This window comes from Grammomys surdaster, unplaced genomic scaffold, assembly GCF_004785775.1.
Source record: "Grammomys surdaster isolate TR1022 unplaced genomic scaffold, NIH_TR_1.0 210, whole genome shotgun sequence".
NCBI lineage: Eukaryota > Metazoa > Chordata > Mammalia > Rodentia > Muridae > Grammomys > Grammomys surdaster.
Window position 1 is genome coordinate 1,845,570 of NW_021604655.1, and position 23,134 is coordinate 1,868,703.

Genomic DNA, 23,134 nt, shown 5'->3' on the forward strand with positions numbered 1-23,134 from the left:
CTTCAACAAGTAGTGGCTTCATTTTGTCTCCCTGAGTCTCCAATTCCCCATTCATGATCTGGAGACAATAGCTGCCCCTTGACAAGGCTGCCACACAGATGAAGGGAGACAGGTTTGAAGCAAGCAAGCAAGCACAAAATAAACCTATTGTGAGATCCATGGTGCAAGACCAAGGCTGGTTTATTCCCCGGCAAAGGTTCAGTTCATTGCAGCACCTGGCACACACAAGGGTAGACTCAAAAGGAAGCTGGAGAAGAGAGGACCCAAGTTCAATCCCCAAGAAGCACATCAAGTGATTCACAACAGCCTAACTCCAGCTCCTAGGGATCCAAATTCTCTAACCTCTGCACATATCTACACAAAGAAATATATAACACACACACACACACACACACACACATACACACACACACACAGTTTTTTAAAAACTTGGCCTAAATAAATGAAGCAAGTACTCTCAACATGGTATGTGCAGAGAGTTCTTTAACATCTCTAGACCTTCGACTCCTCATCTGTGAAATGGGGATATTCAGGCTTACCTGGCAGGGCAGATATGGAAACTATTCCAAACATCTGCCCTCTCCCTGGGCAGACACCATTTGAGGCAGCGATGGGTAATTAAGAGCAATGTTTACTGAGGGATACAGGACTAAGTAGCAGGAAGGGGTTACAATGATGGAAATACACCCCACCTGCCTGGCCACCCCCAACACCCAGAGCCTACAGTACTTAGGAATTACAATGGCTGTAACCGGTGGGTGGATGTCCATAACAACAGACCATAGCATATCTGTACTGTGTCACATCGAGTGATTATAGAAATCCATATATATATATTGCTCGTATAAAATCTTTTTTTTTGTAAAAAATATTTTTAAAAAAAAGAAAGAAAGAAAGAAAGTATAAAAACCATGTGCAGTTGGAAGCCCCGCCAGGACAGCCAGTCTGTAAACATTCATTGATTGAGTGTGTGCTTTGGAAGGGCGCCCGCGCCTCTGTGCCACAACAAACTCTAGCTGGGCCGTCGCAGCCCCACAGCGCACCCCCTTTCCACTGGGCTTGGTCAGGGCTGGGGAAGGTGGATTGCAGTCTACGGTGAGTTCCATCGACAGCCACACTGTGTTTGCAATGCATGGCTTTTCTTGGCTGCTCAGTAGTCCCCTGGGTGGGGGTCTTGGCAGAGAGGCCAAAGGAGTGTCTGAGGTGGCTACCTGGTTTGGCACCTCTCTGGCTCAGGTGCCCTTCAAGCTGGGCCCTGGAGTGGGACAGCCCCTATCTGCGGGTCAACCTTGGTCTCAGCATCTGGTCCCTCTGGTTTCTTCAGTCCGCTCTTGCTCTTGTGCGGCTGGGCTGAGTTTCAAAAATGAGCCAGCTGGAGGCCAGTTATGCTAAGCCTCAACATAGAGTTTGTCATGTGCCTGGGAGGACCCTCCATCACTTTGCTCCTCTTCCTCTTCGCTGCTCCTCCCCTTCCTCCTCTTCCTCTGAGGCCTCTCCTCCAGGCCTTCAGTCACTTCTTGTCCAGCTGCTCCAGCAGTGGGTTGCCTTCGGACTCGGGCGTCCTGACGCTGTCTGTGCGCACGATACAGGTGGGGCGGTGGCGGTTGAGCATCAAGATAAGCTGTTGCCGCTCCAGCTTCAGCTCCTCTATCTGGGTCTTCAGCTCTGCGTTCATGAGTTCCAGCCGCTCTGACTCCTGTACAGACAGAGACACACAAACACCATCAGCTGTCACTGCCAGCCTGCTCCTGAGAGGTGCCCAGCCATGCTGGCTGGCACCTGTACTGCTAGCACGGTTTTCTGCCTTCCAGGTCTCATTGAAGGCTGAGCATCTGGGGTAAGTGACTTTTTTGCAGGCAGCACCGTGTCACCTAGTCACGGCCTGTGTCACAGCAGGATGGGAGCAGATGCTATGTGGAGGCTAGTCCAGTTCCTATCCCTTCTTACTCCCTTCTCTCTATCTACTCCAGCCTCACCGCTTTCTTGATGTCAACACCCAAAGCTCCCTTGCTCTATGAAGAGCAGACAAAGGGTCTGAGGTAGCCCACAGGGGGCAACAGAAGACCAAGTGCTTTGCTATGTGGGATTGATAAACTCAGTGTGAGCCATTCCTAAAGCATGTGTCTCCTGGCGATTCATTTGTCCTGTTTAGAATGTTTCCTCTTCCCTTGGGACGCTCCATCATCTAGGAGCTTCCATCCCAGACAGGCAATCAACCTGTTGGACCGGAAATGGGGTTTCAAACTGATGTCAGATGAAAACTCTCAATGCCTGGGCAGAAGAAGGGCTGAGGATGTGACGGGGTGTGGGGTTGTGTGTTCACAGTTGAGGACAAGCATGACAAGCATGTCTGTTCAAGGCCTAGGGCTCGCACAGCAGGCCGGAAGAACATAGTGATGGGGTCTTCCTGCTTTTCTAACAGCCTCGTAACTGAAAGCTCTCCTCACGTGTGTGAGCTAAGAAGCCTCAGGCCAGTAAGCTCTTCACTGGGAATAACTTTGTTCTCGGGTCTAGAGAAGTATTTGGCTGTCACGGCTAAGGAAGAGTGACTGGCAGATGAGGGACACAGAATAAAGATACCGCAATTGCAACACACGAGACAAGGAACCTTCCAGCCCCAGAAGGTTCAGAAGCTGAGGGACCAGTATTAGTCCCAGAGCAGGCTAAGTTTGCAGCTGCCTGTGTGACAGGTCCTTCTGCCCAGTAGGGTACAGTTAGGCAGTTGGGGCAGCCTCCCTCTGAGAGTGACCTTTGGTGGGGTTCCCATACCTTGAGGTGGGGGAGGGGAGAAAGCTATCTTCCTCTCTCTGTAGGCCTGCCAGAGTTGTTCCTTGTGCACCTTCTCTGAGGTGGCCACATGGGCTCTCAGGGAGCTCAGGACATCTGAGGGGGGTAAGCTTTAGGACCAGACACCCAGAGCAACAGCTTCAAAAAGGAGAAAAGAAATGCCAAGAGGGCGAATATATAAAAAAAAAAAAAAGCATCTACGGTGGCTTTTAACGGGACAGGCCAAGACAAGACTGGAATGCCAGCCTGGTCTGCAGTTCTCCGAATTCTGAGAGATGGCTAGTGTTTCCTCTGTCCTCCTCACCTCCCCCAGCCCAGACTGCTAACACAATCTTCAGATTGTCCTCAGCCTTTGTACTGAGAAGCCTCAGGGCCATCTACCCACCTCTGAGGATATGCCTCAGCCTGCGATGAAGATGAATGCTCTGGGGAATCCAAAGCCTATGAGGACCCGCCTGCCCCCACCCCACCCCGCAGGGCTCCTGAGAAGTGTTCACTCTACACACAGCAAGGCCCAGCTAACGACCGCCATGCCATTCTGAGTGTAGGAGATGAGGAACTTTGGGTAAGAAACTCTCAGTGGCCGGGCGGTGGTGGCGCACGCCTTTAATCCCAGCACTTGGGAGGCAGAGACAGGCGGATTTCTGAGTTCGAGGCCTGCCTGGTCTACAGAGTGAGTTCCAGGACAGCCAGGGCTACACAGAGAAACCCTGTCTCAAAAAACCAAAAAAAAAAAAAAAATCTACAAAGAAACTCTCAGTGAAAAGGAGACACTGGGCAAGCTGCCACGTGTGAAGACACAGCAGGGACCACTGTGTTCACTGCTCTCTAGGACACAGTAGGGTACAAGGTGGAGAAAGCAGATTAAGCAGGACAGAGCCACATGCTAGCCAGGCTTGGAGTCAGAGTCTAGAACAAGTTATCTCATAGGTGTAGAGTGACAATCCTCAGGATTGGAAGAGTTCCCACAGGGAGCTCACTATGTAAAACTGAAGGACTAGAGGGTTCAAGGCATCCCTCCTTTCACCTCCGAGCAGGAAGAGAGTAGGAAAAAGAAAGATGCATCAAAGACAACTCAGTGAGTCTTGGGGACCTCCCGGGCTTGGAGAATGGAGGCAGCAGGACAGAGGCTGGCAGCTGCATGTTTGCCGCCTGAGAGGGGAGCTGGGCTAGACAGTGCTAAATGGAGTCTGGAAGGAGTTTGGGCTTGGTTACAGGGTGTCTGAAGTTCAAGCTGGACGTGGCTAGTAGAACATAAACATAGTGGTGTAAGCCTGTAATTCAAGCCCTCAGAAATTGGAGGTGGGAAGTTAGGTGTTCAAGACCAGCCTTGGTTACAAAGTAAGCTTGAAGCCAACTTGGTCTGTGTGAGACACTGTCTTCCAAACCCAAAACAATGTCAAAATCCCTTGAGGAGGAATAAGACACAATATTCAACACCACACGGATGGGTGAGGTTTGGAGCAACTTGGCCTGGCTGTCATAGAATCACAAACCTATAACAGTGGTGGCGCACGCCTTTAACCCCAGTACTAGGGAGGCAGAAACAGGTAGGTTTCTTTGAGTCTGAGGCCAGTCTGGTCTACTGATAGAGTTCCAGGACAGCCAAGGCTCCACAGAGAAACCATCTCCATAAAACAAAACAAAACAAAACAAAAAAAACAAAAAACCCCACAACAACAAATCAAAAAATAAACAACAACAAAAACATCAAACCAACGGCTTGTAGGACTTTAAAAGCTACTTTAAAATGTTTTTGTTTGTTTTTCAGACAGTTTTCACTAAGCAACCTAGGTTAGCCTCACACCTGAGATACTCCTTTTCACTAGGTAGCCTAGATTAACCTCCCGCAGTGATCCTCCTGCCTCAGACTCACAAGTGTAGGAATATAGGTATGCAGAGGTTTCTAGGTTTCTTTTTTGGTTTTTCAAGACAGGGTTTCTCTGTGTAATGATTTCTAGATTTCTAGCAGCAGTGTTTGCCTAATGAATGAAGAAGCAGCCAGGCCTGGATCTTCTTATAATTCATTTACAGGGAGATGAATCTGCCTTTGTTTTGCTCTCCGTGCTGACTTCTGGAGGATCTTTATTGTACTAGAAAAGCTGAAGTTATTTGTTGGCTTAGAATAGAAATAGTGTACGTTAAGATTTTGTCTTTTGGGGGTGGGGAGATGGCTCAGCAGTTAAGAGCACTGAATGCTCTTCTAGAAGTCCTGAATTCAATTCCTAGCAACCATATGGTAGCTCACAACCATCTGTAATGGGATTTGATTCCCTCTTGTGTTTCTGAAGACAGTAACAGTGTACTCACATACATAAAATAAATAAAATCTTTTTAAAAATTTAAAAATTTTAAAATGTCTCCTACATTGTTATCAGCAAAGTTAGTAGAAAGAAGTTGCAGAGTTAGGCACTTCAGATTTTCATCCTAGCTATGTGACTTTGTCCAAGTTACTGACCGCAGAGGCCTCAGTTTACACACACACACACACATTATACATAATATATATATATATATATATATATATATATATAAAGCCCCCATCTCTCCAGAAAAGGTTACCCTGTGTACCCCTGACTGTCCTGGAACTTGTTCTGAAGACCAGGCTGGCCTCAAACTCACAGAGATCCACCTGCCTCTGTCACCCAAGTGCTGAGATAAAAGGCATGTGGCACCACCACCCTGCCCTGACTTTATATTTTCAGATGCCCTAGGGGACATTGCTTCCATCAACTTAGATAAAGTTGGGAAGGATTGGGAAGCATTTGTGTCTGGGCTAAATCTTGGCTGTTTGCTAGCTACACTACTATGAGTAGTTTTTCCCATTTCTGGGAGTCTGGGCAACCTGAATAGAGTTCTGAGCTGCTGAGGAAGCCCACCCACTCACTCCTCACCTACCACCAGAGGGGGGCGTCTCACCCTCCCAGGTCAATGAGACCACCAGGGGGAGAGTGCTGAGGGAGAGAGCACAGAGTGTCCTGGGAATATAAAATGGCCTCATTGCCTCCAGGGCTCAGAGAACCTTGTATTGGGCACAGTGACATGGCAGGAACGAGCGTCATGGCAGAGAGACACCCCAGGCTGATGTTCCTGACTGCAGACAGAGGCTTTGAGGTAGGCCCAAGGTCTGTGGGGTGTGAACTTGGCTTTGGGGTAGGCCCAATGTCTGTGGGGTCCATCCTAAGGCCCGCCCAAGTTGGCCTTGACTGGTCTAGAGAGGCGAACTCTCTGGGAGGTATGAGAGCATGTTGAGTGTCCAGAGATCAGGGTGCAAGTGAGGGTCAAGTCCTCAGGCACTGACAGCACAGTGGTCTGCCTTCACACCTAGACTTCTGCTTCCAAGGCCTCAGATGGGAAAGGCTGTCCAGGGAAGAGAATTGGGCTGGAGCACACATCATGTTGCTTCCCAGACCCGAGGTCATGTACTTTTCTTCATCTTAGCAGTTACATCTCCTACTGTGATGACACAGTACTACTTCAGCTGCCCTAACCAAAGGCCTGCATCACAGTCAGGAGACTCCTCTGACTGGCGCCCTCCTCCTCCTGAACACTTCATGGCTCCCCATGACCATAGATGTTATCATAGAACGGGGACCCTCATGAGTGTGGAAAGCGGCCTTAGAAACTGTGCCAGGACAACATGGACACACTGGTTTATGTACACCGATCCATTTCTGACACCCAGCATATAGGATCAGTCTACACACAAGGCTCAGGGTCTGCTTGTCCCTCTGTCACACCCTTCATCTCTTACTGACTTCCTCTATTTATCTCACAAATGGAAGAGTCTCTCCTCAGCAGCGTATTGTGTCTCCACAGCACTCTGGTTTCCGAAACAACACTCCTCGCTGGCTGTGGGCTCTCATTTGCTATCTGTGTGTCCACTGAGAGAACAGGACCCACTGACCCATAATGCAGCGGGGCCCTTGGTTATCACCTAGACAGAGAGATGGGCAAGTTCCTGCCCTGCACTTGCTAGCAGAGTTGCTTGGGCAAGCAACTTGGTCTCCCTGAACTACAGATCACTTTCTAAAATGGGAAGAATTAGTGTTACCTTATTGAAATGTTGTAACCATGTGAAATGCTCAGCACACAGTAGGCATTTGACAATTTCCTCTGATACTGACATCTAGGGGCACAGTAGGTGCTTGAAGTGGTGTGTAGTTGGGAGCCTCTGGTGTGGACACATCTTGTCTGCTAACTGGCTGACAAACTTGAGGACGCTGGAATCATATGGGAGGTTTCTCCTGAGAAGCCTGCCTGCACTTCCTGGCTCTGTCCATCGGGTACTTGACGCCCGGCATTCAGCATGGGATACTCTCCTCATCTTTAAGGCCTGTGTCTTAGAAAGTGCTGAACAATCAAGTCTAGTGTTGCACACCACTTCTAAGACCTCCCAGCCTCAGGCGACTCAGTCCTGTTGATAAGCACTGCCCGGCCCAGGGTACCCACAGCTAGGGATCTACAGATGGCCCACACTGTTCACACTTGTAACCCAGAACAGCTCTCTGGTTATGGCTAACATGAGGAGAGAACACAATTCCATGGCATCAGAGAACATCAGGCCATCTGTCCTTACCCCTTCATCTTCCACAGATGGACGATGGCCATTCTTGCTATGTCCCTCTAACAGTATGCCTAGTGCACCTCTGAATGTTTCCTGCACTTGTTCAATTAATAGATGAATTAATGAACGAGCCAGCTAAGGAACTGGGGTCAGAGTGGGAATGGGAACACGGAGACCTGAGGTTAGCAGCAGGCACTGACATCAGTCCTGTCCTTTGGTGGCTGAGAGAACTGCACAGGTCACGTCTTCACTGTGCCTTCCTTACTTGGAGAAAGGGAGCCACAAAGATCCCTCCCTATCTTCACCGGCTACTCTGGCAATGAAGTGAGATCACACCCAGCACTTAGTATAGTGCCTGGCTTTGCAATGTTCATGACCACTGCTCATCACTGTGGGACAATAATGCCTGCCTGTTAGGTTAGCACATAGTGCCGCTATCACTGGTCAGTAGCAAACCAACGACTAGGGTGGGCTATTGCTGACGACTGGGGGACTAGTCAGCCTTCTACTCATTTCCCTTCCCTGGCGCCATTTTTGAGACAAAGATGGGGGCTGAGGGACAGGACCCATCTAAGAAAGAGGAAGCACCCTGCTAGACATATCACAATGTACAATGGCCAATGACAGCGGAAGGCAAAAGACAGCTCCTGGAGGCTGACCTTCACATACTGACCAGACCTCAGGTTCCTGGGGGCAGTAGCAAAAAGTTCAGTGGTTATCTTCAATGAAGCTAAGGGCAGGCCAGTGAAGTATGCAGTGTGGATGAAGCATTGCAATAAAGGGAGTTTTTTTTCCTGGTAGCCATCCTGGGAGCTACATCCACTGCCCACAGATACGACACTGCCCGAACACCCTGCTTCATTAGCACGTACTCCTGAACACTGTGGTAGCCACAGTGGGCCAAAATGGATAGTCCCAGGTCTAGGCCTCTGAGCCAATTCGTACCTTCTACCTTCTCTGGATTGTACAGTGTCCGATGCCATCCTTGGCTGTGGAGTACATCAGCCCCTGCTAAGGATGAGGCGCCTCCCACCACAACTGCTCCACTCACCCTCTGCAGGAACTCAGTGCGTTCCTTCTTCTTGTTCCGGCATCTGGCCGCAGCGACTTTGTTCTTCTCTCGGCGCCTTTTCCTTCGCTCTTCTTCCTCATCTAGCTGTGAGGGCACAGAGCCACTGATTAGACACCACAGGCGGTCCTGAGCACAGCTTCCCACCTGACGCATGGACAGACAGGGGGACAGAGCCCCCTTTCTCATCCACATCTCGGCAAACCCCCTGTGGTGCTGAGATGGAGAGGTCTCCTGGTCATAGGAGAATACTCCTAGGATCAGGTGGTCATCCTGGGGCAGAGCCAGTGTCCCCTATGGGCAGGGCTACCTGGCTCAACCAGAGTGTCTGGGGCTGGGAGCCTGGCCAGTCCACTCATCATCGGAGGCAGGCGGCTCCCTGCAAGTGGGTGGGACAACCTGTTCTGCCTGGCTCAAGCCTTCTGGGTGTGATTTTTTTCCAGGCCAGCAGCTCCCAGGCACTTCCTTTAAAAACACCTGGGGCAAAGACCTAGGTTCCTGTTCTGCCCCCACCTCTCCCAGACTCTCCTCACCCCACCCCTCCTGCTGGAGTTTCAAACCCTCGACGTGCCTTCCTACCAGTACGGCTCCTTCTCTCCATCCTCCAAACTTCTGATCTATTTCCCCAGGCTGTCACAGTGACTCTGCTTCCTCACCTGGCTGGATACATCCCAGGATCCCCTGAGATTGCAAGATAGCCAGTCTCCTTGAAGGAACTCAGGACTCATAAAGCAGGGCCCATAACCCAGGTGGAGCAAAAACTCACCACCCACTCACCCACCCACCCTGCCAGGCAGTTGCTAAGTTTTCACTATTGGTAATAACAAGAGCTGCCTCTTGCCTACTTTGGCAAATCCTTTCAACACACACCATTCTCAAGACCAAGTCTCATGGGAAGGTGCCATTACTGTCCCATTTTGCAGGCAGTAAATCTGAGGCTTAAAAGTTCACGTTAGCTGCAGCCATTCATTCAACAAAGACAGGGCTGAGCTGGAGTTTGAACTCAAGTTTTGTAAGTTCCAATCTTTCTAAAAACTTTTTTGAGGCAGGGTCTCAAGTAGCCAAGACTGTTCTCCAACTCCTTATGTAGTCAAAGATAACCTTGAGTTTAGAAGCATCCTCCCCTACTTCCTGAGTGCTAACGTTATAGCTGTAGACTGTCATATTCAATTTATTAATTGAACCTAGGGCCTGATGTTAGGCCAACTGAGCCACATTCTTTCAGGGGTTTTCTGTTAGGGTGCCTTGTGCTGCCCTTGCCAACCAGGGAAATCTGGAGGCCTCAGAGGGCCAGCTGGGCTGGGGACAGTTCCAAGTCAGAGGCCACGAGCTGGGATGTTGCTCTGGGCTTGCCAATTCTGTCACTTCTTGAGTGGGGTAAGGTTAAGGGGTGACTCTGGCAGTCCACAGCCTGTGACAAAGTCTCGGTCCAAAGGGACATCAGCCAGGAAAGTAAGCGTCCTCTCTCCATGCACTGCTGGCACGATCAGGAGCACAGGGTCCAGGCCAGGACCCACACCAGCACTCTGGTCTCTGATTTTGGCAGAGCAGCCTCCTTCCTCCCTCCACACCACCTTAAGACTCCTCCTTAAGCCACACTGGCCCTCTGGGCGGCTGCTGGAGAGGTGCCTCATCAATGCCTCCACACCCGACACCTCCCATGCCCGTGGCCTCCTTTGAAACCGAACCAGAAGTGGCAGCTCCTCTGGCTGACCTGCATCTGGGATACAGAAACCTGGCTGACATTGATTCCGCCCGACCTCAGCCTCACCCCAGAGCAGGCCGAGGTAACCGTGACATCAGGCAAAGGGAAGGAACCGGAGGAAGTGGCTGGCAGCGCAATCTCCCCTCTGACAAGAGGCTCTGCCCACAAACTGCCATGGTAATGGCTGTAGCCTACCCCTGCCAGGCTCCAGGGCCTCAAGCCTTACCCTAAGCAGCCCAGTGAGACACAGCCAGTCCCCCAAACCCGGTCCTAGCTGTTAACCCCTGCACAAGGCCTGGGCCCAGAGGGCTGGGAGTAACACATTCAGGGGCTGTGGCTGCAGTTTAACAAGTCACCAGGACCAGTTTGACACCCAGATCACTGAACTGTTCCATCCGCCCTCTGAGCCCATCAAACCCTCCTGTCAATACTTTTTAGTCTGGAGGCCACATCCTTCTTCACCCCAGCCAAGAAGATGTTTCTTTCCTACTTGGTAAACTTTGTCTCATCCTTCAAGAGTAAATGTCACCTCCTCTAGGAAGGACCTTTTGATGTCCCTGATAGAACCCCTGTGTTAAGACAAAACTCCACCCTATCCCTGCTAGGCTGGAGGATGGGTAACTGAGCATGGTACTTAGTCATGGAATACCAGACATAGAGAACTATGCAGCTAACTATCCTAACTATACAGGGAGTCCGTGGCTGTACCGGCATCTATGGGACCTCTGCCCTGCACTCAGGAAACCCCTTCTGCCAGGATGCCTCTTGCCTACCTGGAGGAAGCTGGAAGCCTGGAACCGGTCTTCCCCAGAGACAGAGTGACTAAGGGTAGTATCTAGATTTGGGGTGCAGGGTACTAATAACTGTGACAGGTCTGTTCAGATTCTATGACGTTCTGGGGTGTGCATTTAGGTCGAGAGTCCCCCATCCTGCAGCTGCCACAGCATGTGTCCACTCCCAGCCATTCTTCCATCCTTACACACCCTGAGCAACCTTTCTCATTAAATAACATCTCACCAAGTTGAGATGTGGCCCAAGACTTACCACACCTTCCCCATTTGAATGAGATGCATCTCCTTAACCCGTCCCACCCATAACTGTTGCTCTGGAGGAGTCCAGGGGAGATACGGCTGGCAAAGCCCTTCCAGCTCTGCCAGGGGCTCATGGAGACTCCGCCTTCTGCACCCCACAGCCACTGAGCTTGTCACACTGTACCAGTGCCTGAACTGTCTGTGGCCCTGACTGGGCAGTACTCTCCTGCCTCCCTCCCCCCCCCCCCCGCCTCCTCCTGCTTTCCTCTGGAGGAAGCTGGGCTTCTGCTTCCCTGATACTTCCTGAGTTCTAGAGAGCATCTGACAGAATGTTCTCACCACACACAGAGCAGCCGTCTAAAACCAGAACCCCAAATGGGGACTGGTGGGGTGTCTGAGGAGGAGGCAGAAGGCATTTAGGGAATGGTGTGATGGAGATGGGGGTTGGGAGCCTATCCTTCCCAGCCATCTCCCTTAGCTCTGCCTTAGCTCTGCCTGTGTTCTTCCCAATTCCCAGAAGCCCCCAAGGGAAAGACATCTGTACTCAGTGACAAATAATCCCGAACTGCACTCTACATCGAAAGGACAGATTCTTCAGGGACCTGCCACCTTTAGTGTCCCCCCTCACCCTGTTACATCTTTGTTTTCAAGTCCCTGCTGAGAAATAGGCAAGGCCCCAGAACCCACATAGCCAACGGAGACAAGGTAAGACTGACTGATATGAGCTGCACTGTACTGTGATTTGAAGATCCTGAGTGCCAGACACAAGAGATGTGCAGGGTCACTAACTTCCACCGTTGCCTGAGGCAGAAAGGTCAGGCAGTTGAATCATACAGGAATAAAAAGAAATAGGATGTTAACTGCTAAGCTGCAGGAAGGAGTCACAGGCATAGAGAAGAACCGTGGACCGAGGAGGGCGAGCAAGGTGCTCAGGGCATGCGCTGGAGGAGGCCCTCACCCTGGGGTTTCTGAAAGCACATGATGAGGACCAGGGAGGGAGCGTATCCTTCACTGTCATATCTAGGCCCTTCACCTGCTCAACCTGGCCATGTCCCTGAGAGACAGTCCCAGGCAAAAACAGATACATGTAGAACGCTGAGACAAAGATGGATGAAGAGCTGTGGAGATTAATGGGAGACACAGACAGACAGACAGACATTGGCAAGCAGAAGCACACAGAAAAAGTATCTTGATCGCTTGATTTGACTATGCTGCTTGTCTTTGGAGTTCATCATAGACTTGAGACTCTCCTTTGGCATACAATGAGTTTGATTGAGGTTTCTATCATTTGCTCTCAGAAGATGCCTATGACATTAGGTTCCCCCCTCATGAAGTCAGGGGTTCCTAGTGATACAGGAAGAGCAGAAGGTGGTCCCCAGTGATCTTAGGAAAAGGGACCCAGCAGTAATGTCTCTAGAACCAGCCACTCAGAGAGAGACAGAGCATAGACACAGAGGTCCTTCATACAAGCCGCTGCTGAAGCAAGCAAACAGTGCCAGCGGGGAGAGATTGGAAGAACTGACCTCTAAAATTCTCTCTGCTTACTACTTACTACTCTGCTAAGTGGACACGGTAGTAAGCTGACTCCTAACAATTTATCATTATACTAGACAGACAGACAGACAGACAGACAGACAGACAGACAGACATTGGCAAGCAGAAGCACACAGACAGAAAAAGTATCTTGATCGCTTGATTTGACTATGCTGCTTGTCTTTGTATTAGTATTAATGAGTCTCTCAGCTCTCATTCGAGAAGCTTCTATGTGCAGTAGGTGATGACTAACAGAAGCCCACAGTTGGACAACATTCAGAGAATGATCCTGGAGAGCTCAGTCCTGGATGGGATGTCTACCGAACACCCTCTCTCCCGGGCTCCGGGATCACCGTGGAAACGGGTGAACCATGTGGAAGTACCGGAGGTAGTGGATGATTACAGCAAAGCTGGTCTCAGGACACATCTGAGCATCTGTGCACTTAAACTCATAACAGTCATGACAGCACGGGCAAGCTCAAGACAGACAAAACACCAGCACAGAGTCAGAAGGTGGACATCATGTTCCACCCTAGCTCAGGAGCTATTAGCAACTGACAGCTGAGTGGGAAAGGAGGGTCAGCATTTCACAAGGATGTGACCCGCGGCGAGAAGCCACCTTTGCTTCAGTAGATAGCCTTGCACCCATACACATCCTGGTAGCTCTGAGTGCACTCAGTCGATAAACAGTAAACACTGAGGGTGGGAAGAAATCGTGGTGGGGGATGGGAGAGGAACTGGAGTGGAGGGAACGGGTGTTAGCTTGATCAAACCACACCAGGAGCATGTATAAAATTCTGTACCCTCCAAAAAAACTTTTAAAAATACCTTAAAACTTAATTTAAAAAAACGAAAAACAAAAAACCCCACAAAACTTCCTCCCTATGGGTGCCTCCCACTGGCCAAGCTCAAACCAAGGAATGCTGGGTAACATTCCTTGCTATGATAGGTCATAAGCAGGTAAGATAGACACAGATCTGCCAGATGAGTAAAAATATCCAAGATATAGATTTTTATATCCCCCTCCAAAAGCCCACTCAAAATAGCAGCCCCACCCAGAGGTGTCAGGCAGGATACAATGCAGGGATTGGGGTCACCTTCACTGTTAGCTCTTTCTGGACAGTTGCCACCAGACACTGTGAGGCTGGTGGTAAGGGTGGGGGCTCCAGTGCCTTAAGACTCAGAGAGCAGGTCTGTGGACAGTCCTTTGCCTATCAGCTTCCTTCCTGAACTCCACCCTAGACCTGCTGGACTGGAATCTGTCTGTTACCTGATTCCTGGGGGACTTGTGGGCACAGGAGTTTGCTCAGGAGACCACGGCGAGGCCCTGGCCAGTCTCTACAAACATATCTCTCCTCTGACTGTACTCTTTTTGTACATACTGCCATCTGCCTGGAGGTTCAACTGTATACAAACGTGAAATCACTTTAATTACCCCCACCACCACCACACACACAACAGCCCATTTAACAGCCTGCAAGGATCCCACTTGTAAGCCCCAGTGGATCGTATCACCACCACCACGGCCTCTCCCGGTCAGACCCTCACTGCTGAGCCCTTCATCACCACAAGGGCTCCCGGGGGGCTCCCCTGGCTAAAATGTCATCTCTGCTTCCAGCCCTCCACAGCCTCCATCACTTACAGCACAAACCCTCGTCTGATGGGCAGGGCCCAGCGGGAGAAGACCAGCCCCTGACCAGCTCATCCATAGCCTGTCTTTTCTCTACCCTTGACTTCAGTAACAGGGGCCTCCAGTCTCATCATCAGGACACCATGCTCTTCACTGTCCCCAGGCTTTCCGCGTGCTGTCCCCTCTGCTGGGACTCCTTGTTCTATATTTCACAGCCACCTCAATGGGAAGTGCTTTTCTTTTTATCATCTTCCTGTTTGTTTCCTTCCAGAGGCTTTTGATGACTTGTGCTTACCTCTCCACATATGCTTCAGTTTCTCGTCACCTTCCCCTGAGGTTATCAACCTATTTATAGTTACTCTGTCTATATAAATATCTTAGCCTCTCTCTACTGCCACCACACAGCTGAGCACCATGTGGAAGGAAAAGGCCTTCAATGTATATTCATGAATTAAATCAAGAATATTTACTTCTCGACAGCCGTTGGTGGCACTCACTTTTAATCCCCGCACTCAGGAGGCAGAGACAGGCAAATCTCTAAGTTTGAGGGCAGCCTGGTCTACACAGTGAGCTCCAGAACAGCCAGGGCTACACAGTGAGACCTTGTTTCAAACAAACAAACAATATTTACTTCTATCTTCAGAGTCCTCCAGCACAGTGCTCTCTCTCTTAGCTCCGCCCCCACGCTTTTATAAAAGCCGTTGGTATGCTCCAAGACAGCTCAGGGTTCAAGTCTAGGTCTTTTGCCTCTGAGGCCCAAGCAATACTGCTTTTTGGAAAGGTCTATGGTCTACATGTGTAATACACACTCACACAGACACACACAGACACACACAGACACACACAGACACATACACACATATAGACACACACAGACACACACATAGACACATATAGACACACACACAGACAGACACACACAGAGAGACACATATAGACACACACACAAACACACACACAAACACACACACACACAGCCTTTTCAGCCATTTTCTCTCACAATGGGGACGTGTAGCCACAACAGAAGCTTTGAATTCAGACAGCCATGTTTGTCTTGCTTTCTCCCCATTGGGTATTTTAAAACTAAAACAAACAAACAAACAAACAAACAAACAGGAAAACCCAACAAACCAAAACCAAAACCAAACAAAACAAATTAAAACAAAAAAACCCACTGCCTGTACAATGAACAAGAGTGGGTAACGGCTGCAGAGTTAATAGAGGCCCCTCCTGCTCTCTTCAGCTTGGTCGTCACCTTTGGTCATGTTCCTCGGGCCACACACTTTGCCTCGGTGGCCACATGAGACTGACATGTGACATCTGACATTTCCAAAGCAGTTTCAAAATTATGTCTTTTGAAGGCTGGGGCTATGACTCAGTGACAGTGTTTGCCTACAGTGCAGAAGGCCCCCAGCCTCAGCCTCAGCACTGCCTGAACTTTACTGAACACCTGTAAAGTGGAGGCTGGAGGATCAGAAGTTCAGTCATCACTGGCTGCAGTATCTAGGTCAAGGCCTGCTTAGGCTACATGAGACTCTATCTCAAAAAAAGTTTTTTCTTTTTTTTTTTTGAGAACAAGAAAGAAAAGAACAAGTTAACCCAAGGTACAGGAAATACAGACTCTCTCACAGAAGGTGACAAGGACAAAGTAATAAAGGAACATTAAGAGCAGGCAGACAAACAGACAGTAAAAAGCAGAAGCAAACAGTATTGTTAGAATGGAGATCTGAAGGGCCTGGGCAGGAACTAAGAACCATAGCACACACAGAGCGAGCCAGGCCTGGGCATGTGGGCGTGGCATAAGCTGTACCATTCTTCAGGGTCAGAATTTCTCAGACACTCTGTTGGAAAGGCTGTGGGCTCCTGGGCAAGTCACCTGGCCTCTCTGAGTCTCAACTCCTCAATGCACACGGATGGCACAGAATGGGTTTGAAAGGACACAGCTCCATCCAGCCAGAGCCTGGAGCTTAGGGATGGCTCTGCCAGCATCCTCCTCTGCATGCCACAAGGTAACTAAAACACCCTATGGCTCCAGAGGCACATTCAACCTCCCTCCTCTTCACGGAAAGGAGAGAGAGAGGGTCAGGGAAACAGCCTTGCAGTATCCAAATGTAGCTCTGGGCTTGAAGCCACTAGCCAGGCCCACAAGACCCCCCTCCAACCCAGAGAAGCCACATTTCAACACCAGGGACCTATGAGCACCCTGGGAAGTAAACACCCAAATGCCAAACATACCAGACATTCCCCCACATAAACCGGCTGCACTGAGCCAGGGGTTCCCCTGCCCCCTACCAACAAAGTAGGACAGTCCAGAGGTGAAACCTTGGCCAGCCCAGGCCACCTAAACTAGGCCCACTATCTCTCCTGCAGGGATGAGGAAACCCCAAGATCTCCCTGAAACATTCAGGGGCCAAGCCCCTGGCCCTCCAAAGCACTTCCAAAGGCTGAGTGCTGAAAACTGTCTTTCTTGGTCACCTTTCTTCCCTAGCCAAGCCAACTGGTGCAAGTGGCTAGGGGCTAAATCTCTGTTGCTTCTGGGCAGGGCCTCATGAGCCAGTTCCCATGACTGGCTGTTGAAGACAAGAGCTGCAAACCCAAGCCACCTTTAAGAGCTAGGCTGCTTAATTCATGGTTATAATATCGGAAAAGGGCTGGGCAGGGATGTGTCCGCGGAGGGACAGCCAGATTACCATCAGCAAAGCAGTTTCAATACTGCCACGATCCTCCAAGTTTTCAAGACTAGCTGAAAATGCGAATGTTTAAAAGTAAAATTTCTTGGAGTTGGAGAGATGGTTCAGTGGTTGAGAGCACTGACTGCTCCTCCAGAGGACGTGGGTTCAATTCCCAACACCTACATAGGGACACCACTGTTTTCAGTTACAAAGAACCTGACACCCTCACACAGACATACATGCAAGCAAAACACCAATGTACATAAAATAAAAATAAATATTTTTTAAAGGAAACCTCTCAATTCTTAATGTTGCCGAGTAATTCCACTTTCAACCGAATACCACTTGATCCAAACAAAGCAAAACAAAACAAACCGACAAACCAATAAATGAATCTGTAGGTTGCACGGTCTCCAGCTAGCATCTGATTCTGGTGGAGTCTGCCACCACACGCCTGGTGTCTCATCATCACCGTCAAGCCTATACTGAGACCTCGGGCCAATCAGCTCACCTCTTTGGACCATGAAAACACTTTAACCTATGCAAGAGTTTCCACTTCTCCCTGACCTTCAGAAGCATCTTCAAGGGATGCTGAGAGGTTCTCATTTGTCCAGTGGACAAACCACAGTTTGGAAAGGGAGAGGTTGGCTTGTAGCAGTCTACAGGCAGGGAAACTACTGGATTCTGTCGTGGCAGGCTGCCTCTGGCGTGGGCTAGACCCTCCTTTGTGATCCTCTCTGGGGTCATTCATTCTGTCCTTGGGACAGTCACGGTCACATGGCAGGAAGAACACTGACATTCTCCAGATCCCTTTTAAGATGTTTCTATATTCACAGACTAAATGGCAAATGCCTAAACCCACCCCTAGATTCTACAGATGGGAAGCTGAGGCTGGTTCCAGGTTGACATTGGGGACAGGAACTAGGTCCCAGAGGACAAGTTCAAAGGACACCGCTGGGTTCATCCCCTTCCACTACTTGACTGCCCTGTGCCATCTTTGTTACCTTGAAGTCTCTCTTACCTTGGTCCAAGCTATCTGTCCCCCTGACCCTGTTGGACTCTGCTGGGAGCCTCCTCTTGGTCTTTCCATACCACGCTCTGGCTTATCATTGGCTTACCAACCTGTCACATCACCCACACACCTGCAGGCACTACGTCATCCACTCTTGTGGTTTCGCCACCTTCTGTACACAACAACTAACCAAATCTTTACTTCCATATCCAGATAGCCAACTGACCCCCGGGGCACTCACTGTGATGTGTCTCAGCTCTCAATGACTGTATCATCTACCACAGCGCTTCTCAACCTGTGGGTCACCACCCTTTTGGGGATCAAATGACCCTTTCCCAAAGGTTGCATATCAGACAAGTACTTAACACTATGTAATTCATAAAAGTAGCAAAACTACAGTTATGAAGTAGCAGTGCAAAAAAGTTTTACGGCTGAGGGTCACCACAACAGGAGGACCTACATAAAGGTTGCAGCACTAGGATGGTTGAGGACCGCTGAGCTACTCACCACTCACCCCTTTCCCAGAGCTACAAACTCCAGCCTCCCGCTCTCCTATCTTCCTCATTGTCTCCACTTTTGATCTTACTGGACACCCAATGCCATGCCCTAAATCAGGAGCCTCCAACATTCTGCAGCTGTAACGTGACACTGTTGTGTTGTGTGCAGATGTGTTGAGTGTCTTCCACAGCTAACCTGAGATGCACGTGGTCCATGCAGTGCAGACTGGACATGCTCACCCTGCCGTGACTTTCAGATTTGGTCTCCATCCTACATCTCCACCACCTTTCTCCCAGACCAGACTTCACAGCGCACCCCTACAATGGCCTCTAGGGAGGGCTCCAGGTCCTGCTTTCACCTCCATTCACTCCAGCCCAGCCTCTGACTCCTCAAATGGAAACCTAAGCAGTGGCTGACCTTTACATCAGTAATAGCTTTCCTTGCTCTAAAGACCAAGCTGCTTGCTATATCACACAAGGTTCCTGTGCCTGACCCTACCTGCCTGTGGCCTCACCCGCTGCTCATACCGCCTACCACCCCGCTCCTGAAGTGTCTCATGTCTATCTGCTTCAGGCTCGCATGGCCTGAGTATCTCTGCCTCATGCCCTTGGCTCACTTCATGGGTCTCTTGTATACTCAGAGGACAAGTTTAAAGCTATCTGTCCCCTGACCCTGTCAGACTCTGCTGGGAGCCTCCTCTTGGCCTTGGGGAAAATCAACTCCATCAGGAAGTCCTCCTTAACTCCGAGCCCTCAGGCTGAGAAGCGTCCCTCTGCACAGAGCTTCCATTCAACTCTGAACTTACCCTCGGCCCTGCTGTGCTGTTGTCTACCCGCTGTGGCTGTCTCCACCACTCTGGGAGTTTCATGAAAGTGAAGCCTGTGTCTTGTTGGCTTTTTGTGCGCCCAATAGATTGCTAAACATTTGCTAAAAGGAGAGGAAATTCATCTAGACAGGAACCTGGGACATTTTTTTTCCCTTTACAGTGCTGGGGACCAGCCCTATGGCCTTAGTACAAGATCCCAAGATTCCTGACTCCTGCTCCAGTGTTTTGCTACTGCACTTTTCTGCCTGCAGGGCCAGGATGTAACCATGACAAATGCAAGCACCAGGTCTTGTTCCCTCAAGGCCCCTTGGCAACCCCAGGAGAAGGCTCTATGGGAGTGCTGATGGAGGCACCAGATCCCCTGTAGTAATTCCCCAGTGCCCAGGCGCAGTGGGTGCCTGCACCTGCTGGCAACGGTAGAGAGGAACAGGGCTGGACACTAAACCCCAGCCTGAGGTTCTGGAAGAGACAAGCCCCTAAGATTCTATATTCCTGTACATCATAAGGCCAAATGCTCACAGAACAGAGCCAGCATGCCCAGGTCCCAGGCAAGACACTAGCAGGTCAAGCAGAAGGCCACTGTCTTCTGAGAAGAAGTAAAGATGCCATATTTTACAAACTGATAATCCTTTATGAATTGTTAGACCAGTGCCACAGGCTCACCCCATTAAACCCCTCAACAAGAATTGATGCCTGTCTCTGACCTTGGCCTTGCCAAAACCATGACCATCCACCCACAGGAAAAGATCTCTGGGTCAAGAGAGAAACTGTAAAACAAAAGGCTGCAGGCGTGGGCTGTTTTGCAGCACACGCAGGGAAGGGCCATTTTCAAGAGAGAGAAAAAAAAGCTACTCAGAACAGCCTGTTTCCAAGGCTAAGAAAAGACAGCATTGTGTTTGGAACAAAGCCTGCAAAACCAGGCTGAGCAGGGTGACACCCATTCACTGTTAGGGAAAGCGCAAACATGGCTACCAGGGATGAGAACGGAGGAGACCCAGGAACAGCCACCTTGGCACAGAGAAGGATCAGTGTTACACCAGAGAGGACACCTGACCCTGACCTCCTGTAAAGGAAGAGCGTTTGGAGAGCGGAGACTTTTGTTGGAACAAGTCTATTTCAGGCTTGGTCCACACTTTAGAGTCCGCTTTCCCACCGCTAGGCCCATCCATCCATCCATCCATCCATCCATCCATCCATCCATCCAGCTGACAATTACTTCAAAAGATGAGACGACTCTCAATACCCTCAAAAGGCAAACATGAAACAGAAAACAAATGGCAAGGAAAAAAAAAGCATTTTTCTTCTCAAAAGTTAATAATCCAGTTGAAACATGTGTGTGTGTGTACACACGAATGTGCCTCAGGCCAGAGGTTGGGTGTCTTCTTCAATATCTCCTTACCTTATCTATCTATCTATCTATCTATCTATCTATCTATCTATCTATCTATCTATCAACCTATTTATTTATAGGCAGAGCCTCTCACAAAACCTGAAGCTTGTCTAGACTGGCTGACACTGAGGACCCTCCAGTCTCTGCCTCCTCAGCACTGGGATTACAGACATGTGCCACCACATCTGGCTTTTATATCAGTGCCGGGGATCAAATTCAGGTCCCATGCTTATGCAACAAGCACTCTATTGACTGAACTCTTCCCCCAGTTCCAAAAATGAATTCTCTAACAATGGTGTGTGGTGTGAACTGTCTGGAAGTCTACAAACCAAGGGACGAGCTGTTGCAGACTGACTCTCTATACCATTAGAGGGCAGCTCAAACACCGCACAGAATATTTATGAACAGGAGGCTCTGAAAGCCTGGGCTGGCCCAAAGTCGCCCTTTTCAAGTGCCAACCCATTAAAGCCTTTGGAAGTCATTTGTCTTTCATTGTGAAGGTGAAAAACAAGGTCTCGCGCTTAATTATTCCCCACCAAGGCAGTTCCGTTTCATCTGTATGCAGGCCGTGCAGCCAAACCACAGATTTCAGCCAATTTCTCTCAGGCGCAAGAAATAGATCACTGACAAATCACTCAGCAGAACAGCCACCTCTCCATCGAGGGAACTGAACACTGGCTAATAAAAGCCCTGCACGTGACAAGGTCAAATGAGGTCAGGGATGCCTGGTCTGGAGGACAGAAGGATTATAACCATGAGGATGACAGTTCAGATGGGTGAGGAAGAGCCTGGGCACACTAAGGCAGATGAAGTATGGCAGACAGCTGTCCCTGGCCAGAGGGATGGAGTGGCTCCCTCCCTAGTCCTAGAACAGTTAAAGAACTCAAGGGCAGCCACGGCAAATGCAGGCTCCTTGGATATGGGAACAGTTTATCTGATTGTCCCTCCTATAACAACCAAAGGAGCCAGCTTAATGAATTGGGTAAAGTCCTCAGGGCGTGGACACTGCTGATGTCAGGCCAGAGATCTCAGGACATGGAAATAAGTGGTTTGGAACTGCTGAGTCAGACCAACCTCTGGTTGGACAGATCCAGGTCCCACATGTTTTACTAAGAGCCCAAGGGCGGTGGATCCTTGCAAGAAGCTGAAAGTAAATTGAAAGAAAAATGTGGTTTTAGATTCTTGTCAGTCATTTCTCAGATAGGATCTTGCCAGGCAGGGCCGGAAAACAAATTCACCTAACAGCATCCAAATCCTGGTGGCTTATTGCCTGAAGGAGCCCTGGACCCCACCCTTCGCAAAGTCAGCTTGGAAAAAACCCAATATGGCACTTCGAGCATACTCCTGGCTGCCAGCACACTGGCCTGTGGACCCAACAGTGAAGAGCATCAGTATCAACCAGTGGATTCTAGGCCAGTTTAAGCAACAAAAGCCTTTTGTCCGTTTGATACCCCCAAAAGCTAACTCTAGAAAATGGCAGAATTTCATTCAAGGGCCCCTAACTACATCGATACTTGTAGTTAATACCTGTGGTAGAATTGACAAGGTATGCTTTGATTGATGCCAAGTTTCAAACTCAGAATTAGCTGAGGCAGTGGTAGGGTTTGGAGAGCCTTGGACTCCGAATTTACTTACAACAGCAAGTCAGTCAGCTAGCATCTAAGGAGCTAAGCAGATGGGTAGACAGATAAAACAAACAAAACAAAAACGATGAATTGCCTGCCTCTCCGGGTACTCATCCGTTAAAGACAAGTCTCAGGAAGGTACTTATTCTAAAATTTATGCAAAATAGTCTGCCCTGGCACCAGAAGTCCTTAGATTAGGTGACTAATAGACATAAGATCTACGTAGACAGATCCGATACCAAAAGACAGCTTTCTTTTAAGTAGGATAAAGTCATGCTTACAAGTGAGGCCCTGACTGGTGGCTTGGTCTTTTTGAGTCTCCATTCCCTGACAGCCGATGGTCCTCCCACCTACCTCACACAGAGGTCAGAGCAGATAAATGTTGTCATCTGCAAATGCACCTTGCTGACCATCAAGGGCACTATTCAGTAAACCTCCTGCCCTACACACAGAGACCCGGTCAGCTTTCTACCATGCTGAGGGTTTCAACCAATAGACACCAGTTAGGAGCACCTGCCAGTCAGACACGGACTGAATGAATTAGAACTGGGGATCCAGTCATGTAGCCAGAGTTAGTGGTCACCCCAGTATACCTTACTTCCTGGATTTCTGCACAAAATCCTGTCCATGCTACCTGCTCCCAGATGGCTATTAGTAACAGAAAGGAAGGAAGATATATTGACCCTCACCAGCTCTGGGCTTTTTTTGACTGCTGTTTGTGCCAAAGGAGGATCTGTCTATCTATCTATCTATCTATCTATCTATCTATCTATCTATCTATCTATCTAT

The 23,134-nt window shown here is 49.5% G+C and overlaps 1 protein-coding gene across 2 annotated transcripts in view; it reads right to left on the minus strand.

Annotated features, from left to right (window-relative positions):
• Positions 1-610: 610 nt before the first annotated feature.
• Jdp2 (Jun dimerization protein 2) overlaps positions 611-23,134 on the minus strand; it is a 45,938-nt gene continuing 23,414 nt past the window's right edge. For both annotated transcript variants that reach the window (XM_028771863.1, XM_028771864.1), the window contains exons 3-4: positions 8,406-8,510; positions 611-1,696 (exon numbers count right to left, since the gene is read on the minus strand). In XM_028771863.1, the coding sequence (XP_028627696.1) occupies positions 1,511-1,696; positions 8,406-8,510 (291 nt within the window). In that variant the 3' untranslated portion in view covers positions 611-1,510. The remainder of the gene's footprint in view (positions 1,697-8,405; positions 8,511-23,134) is intronic.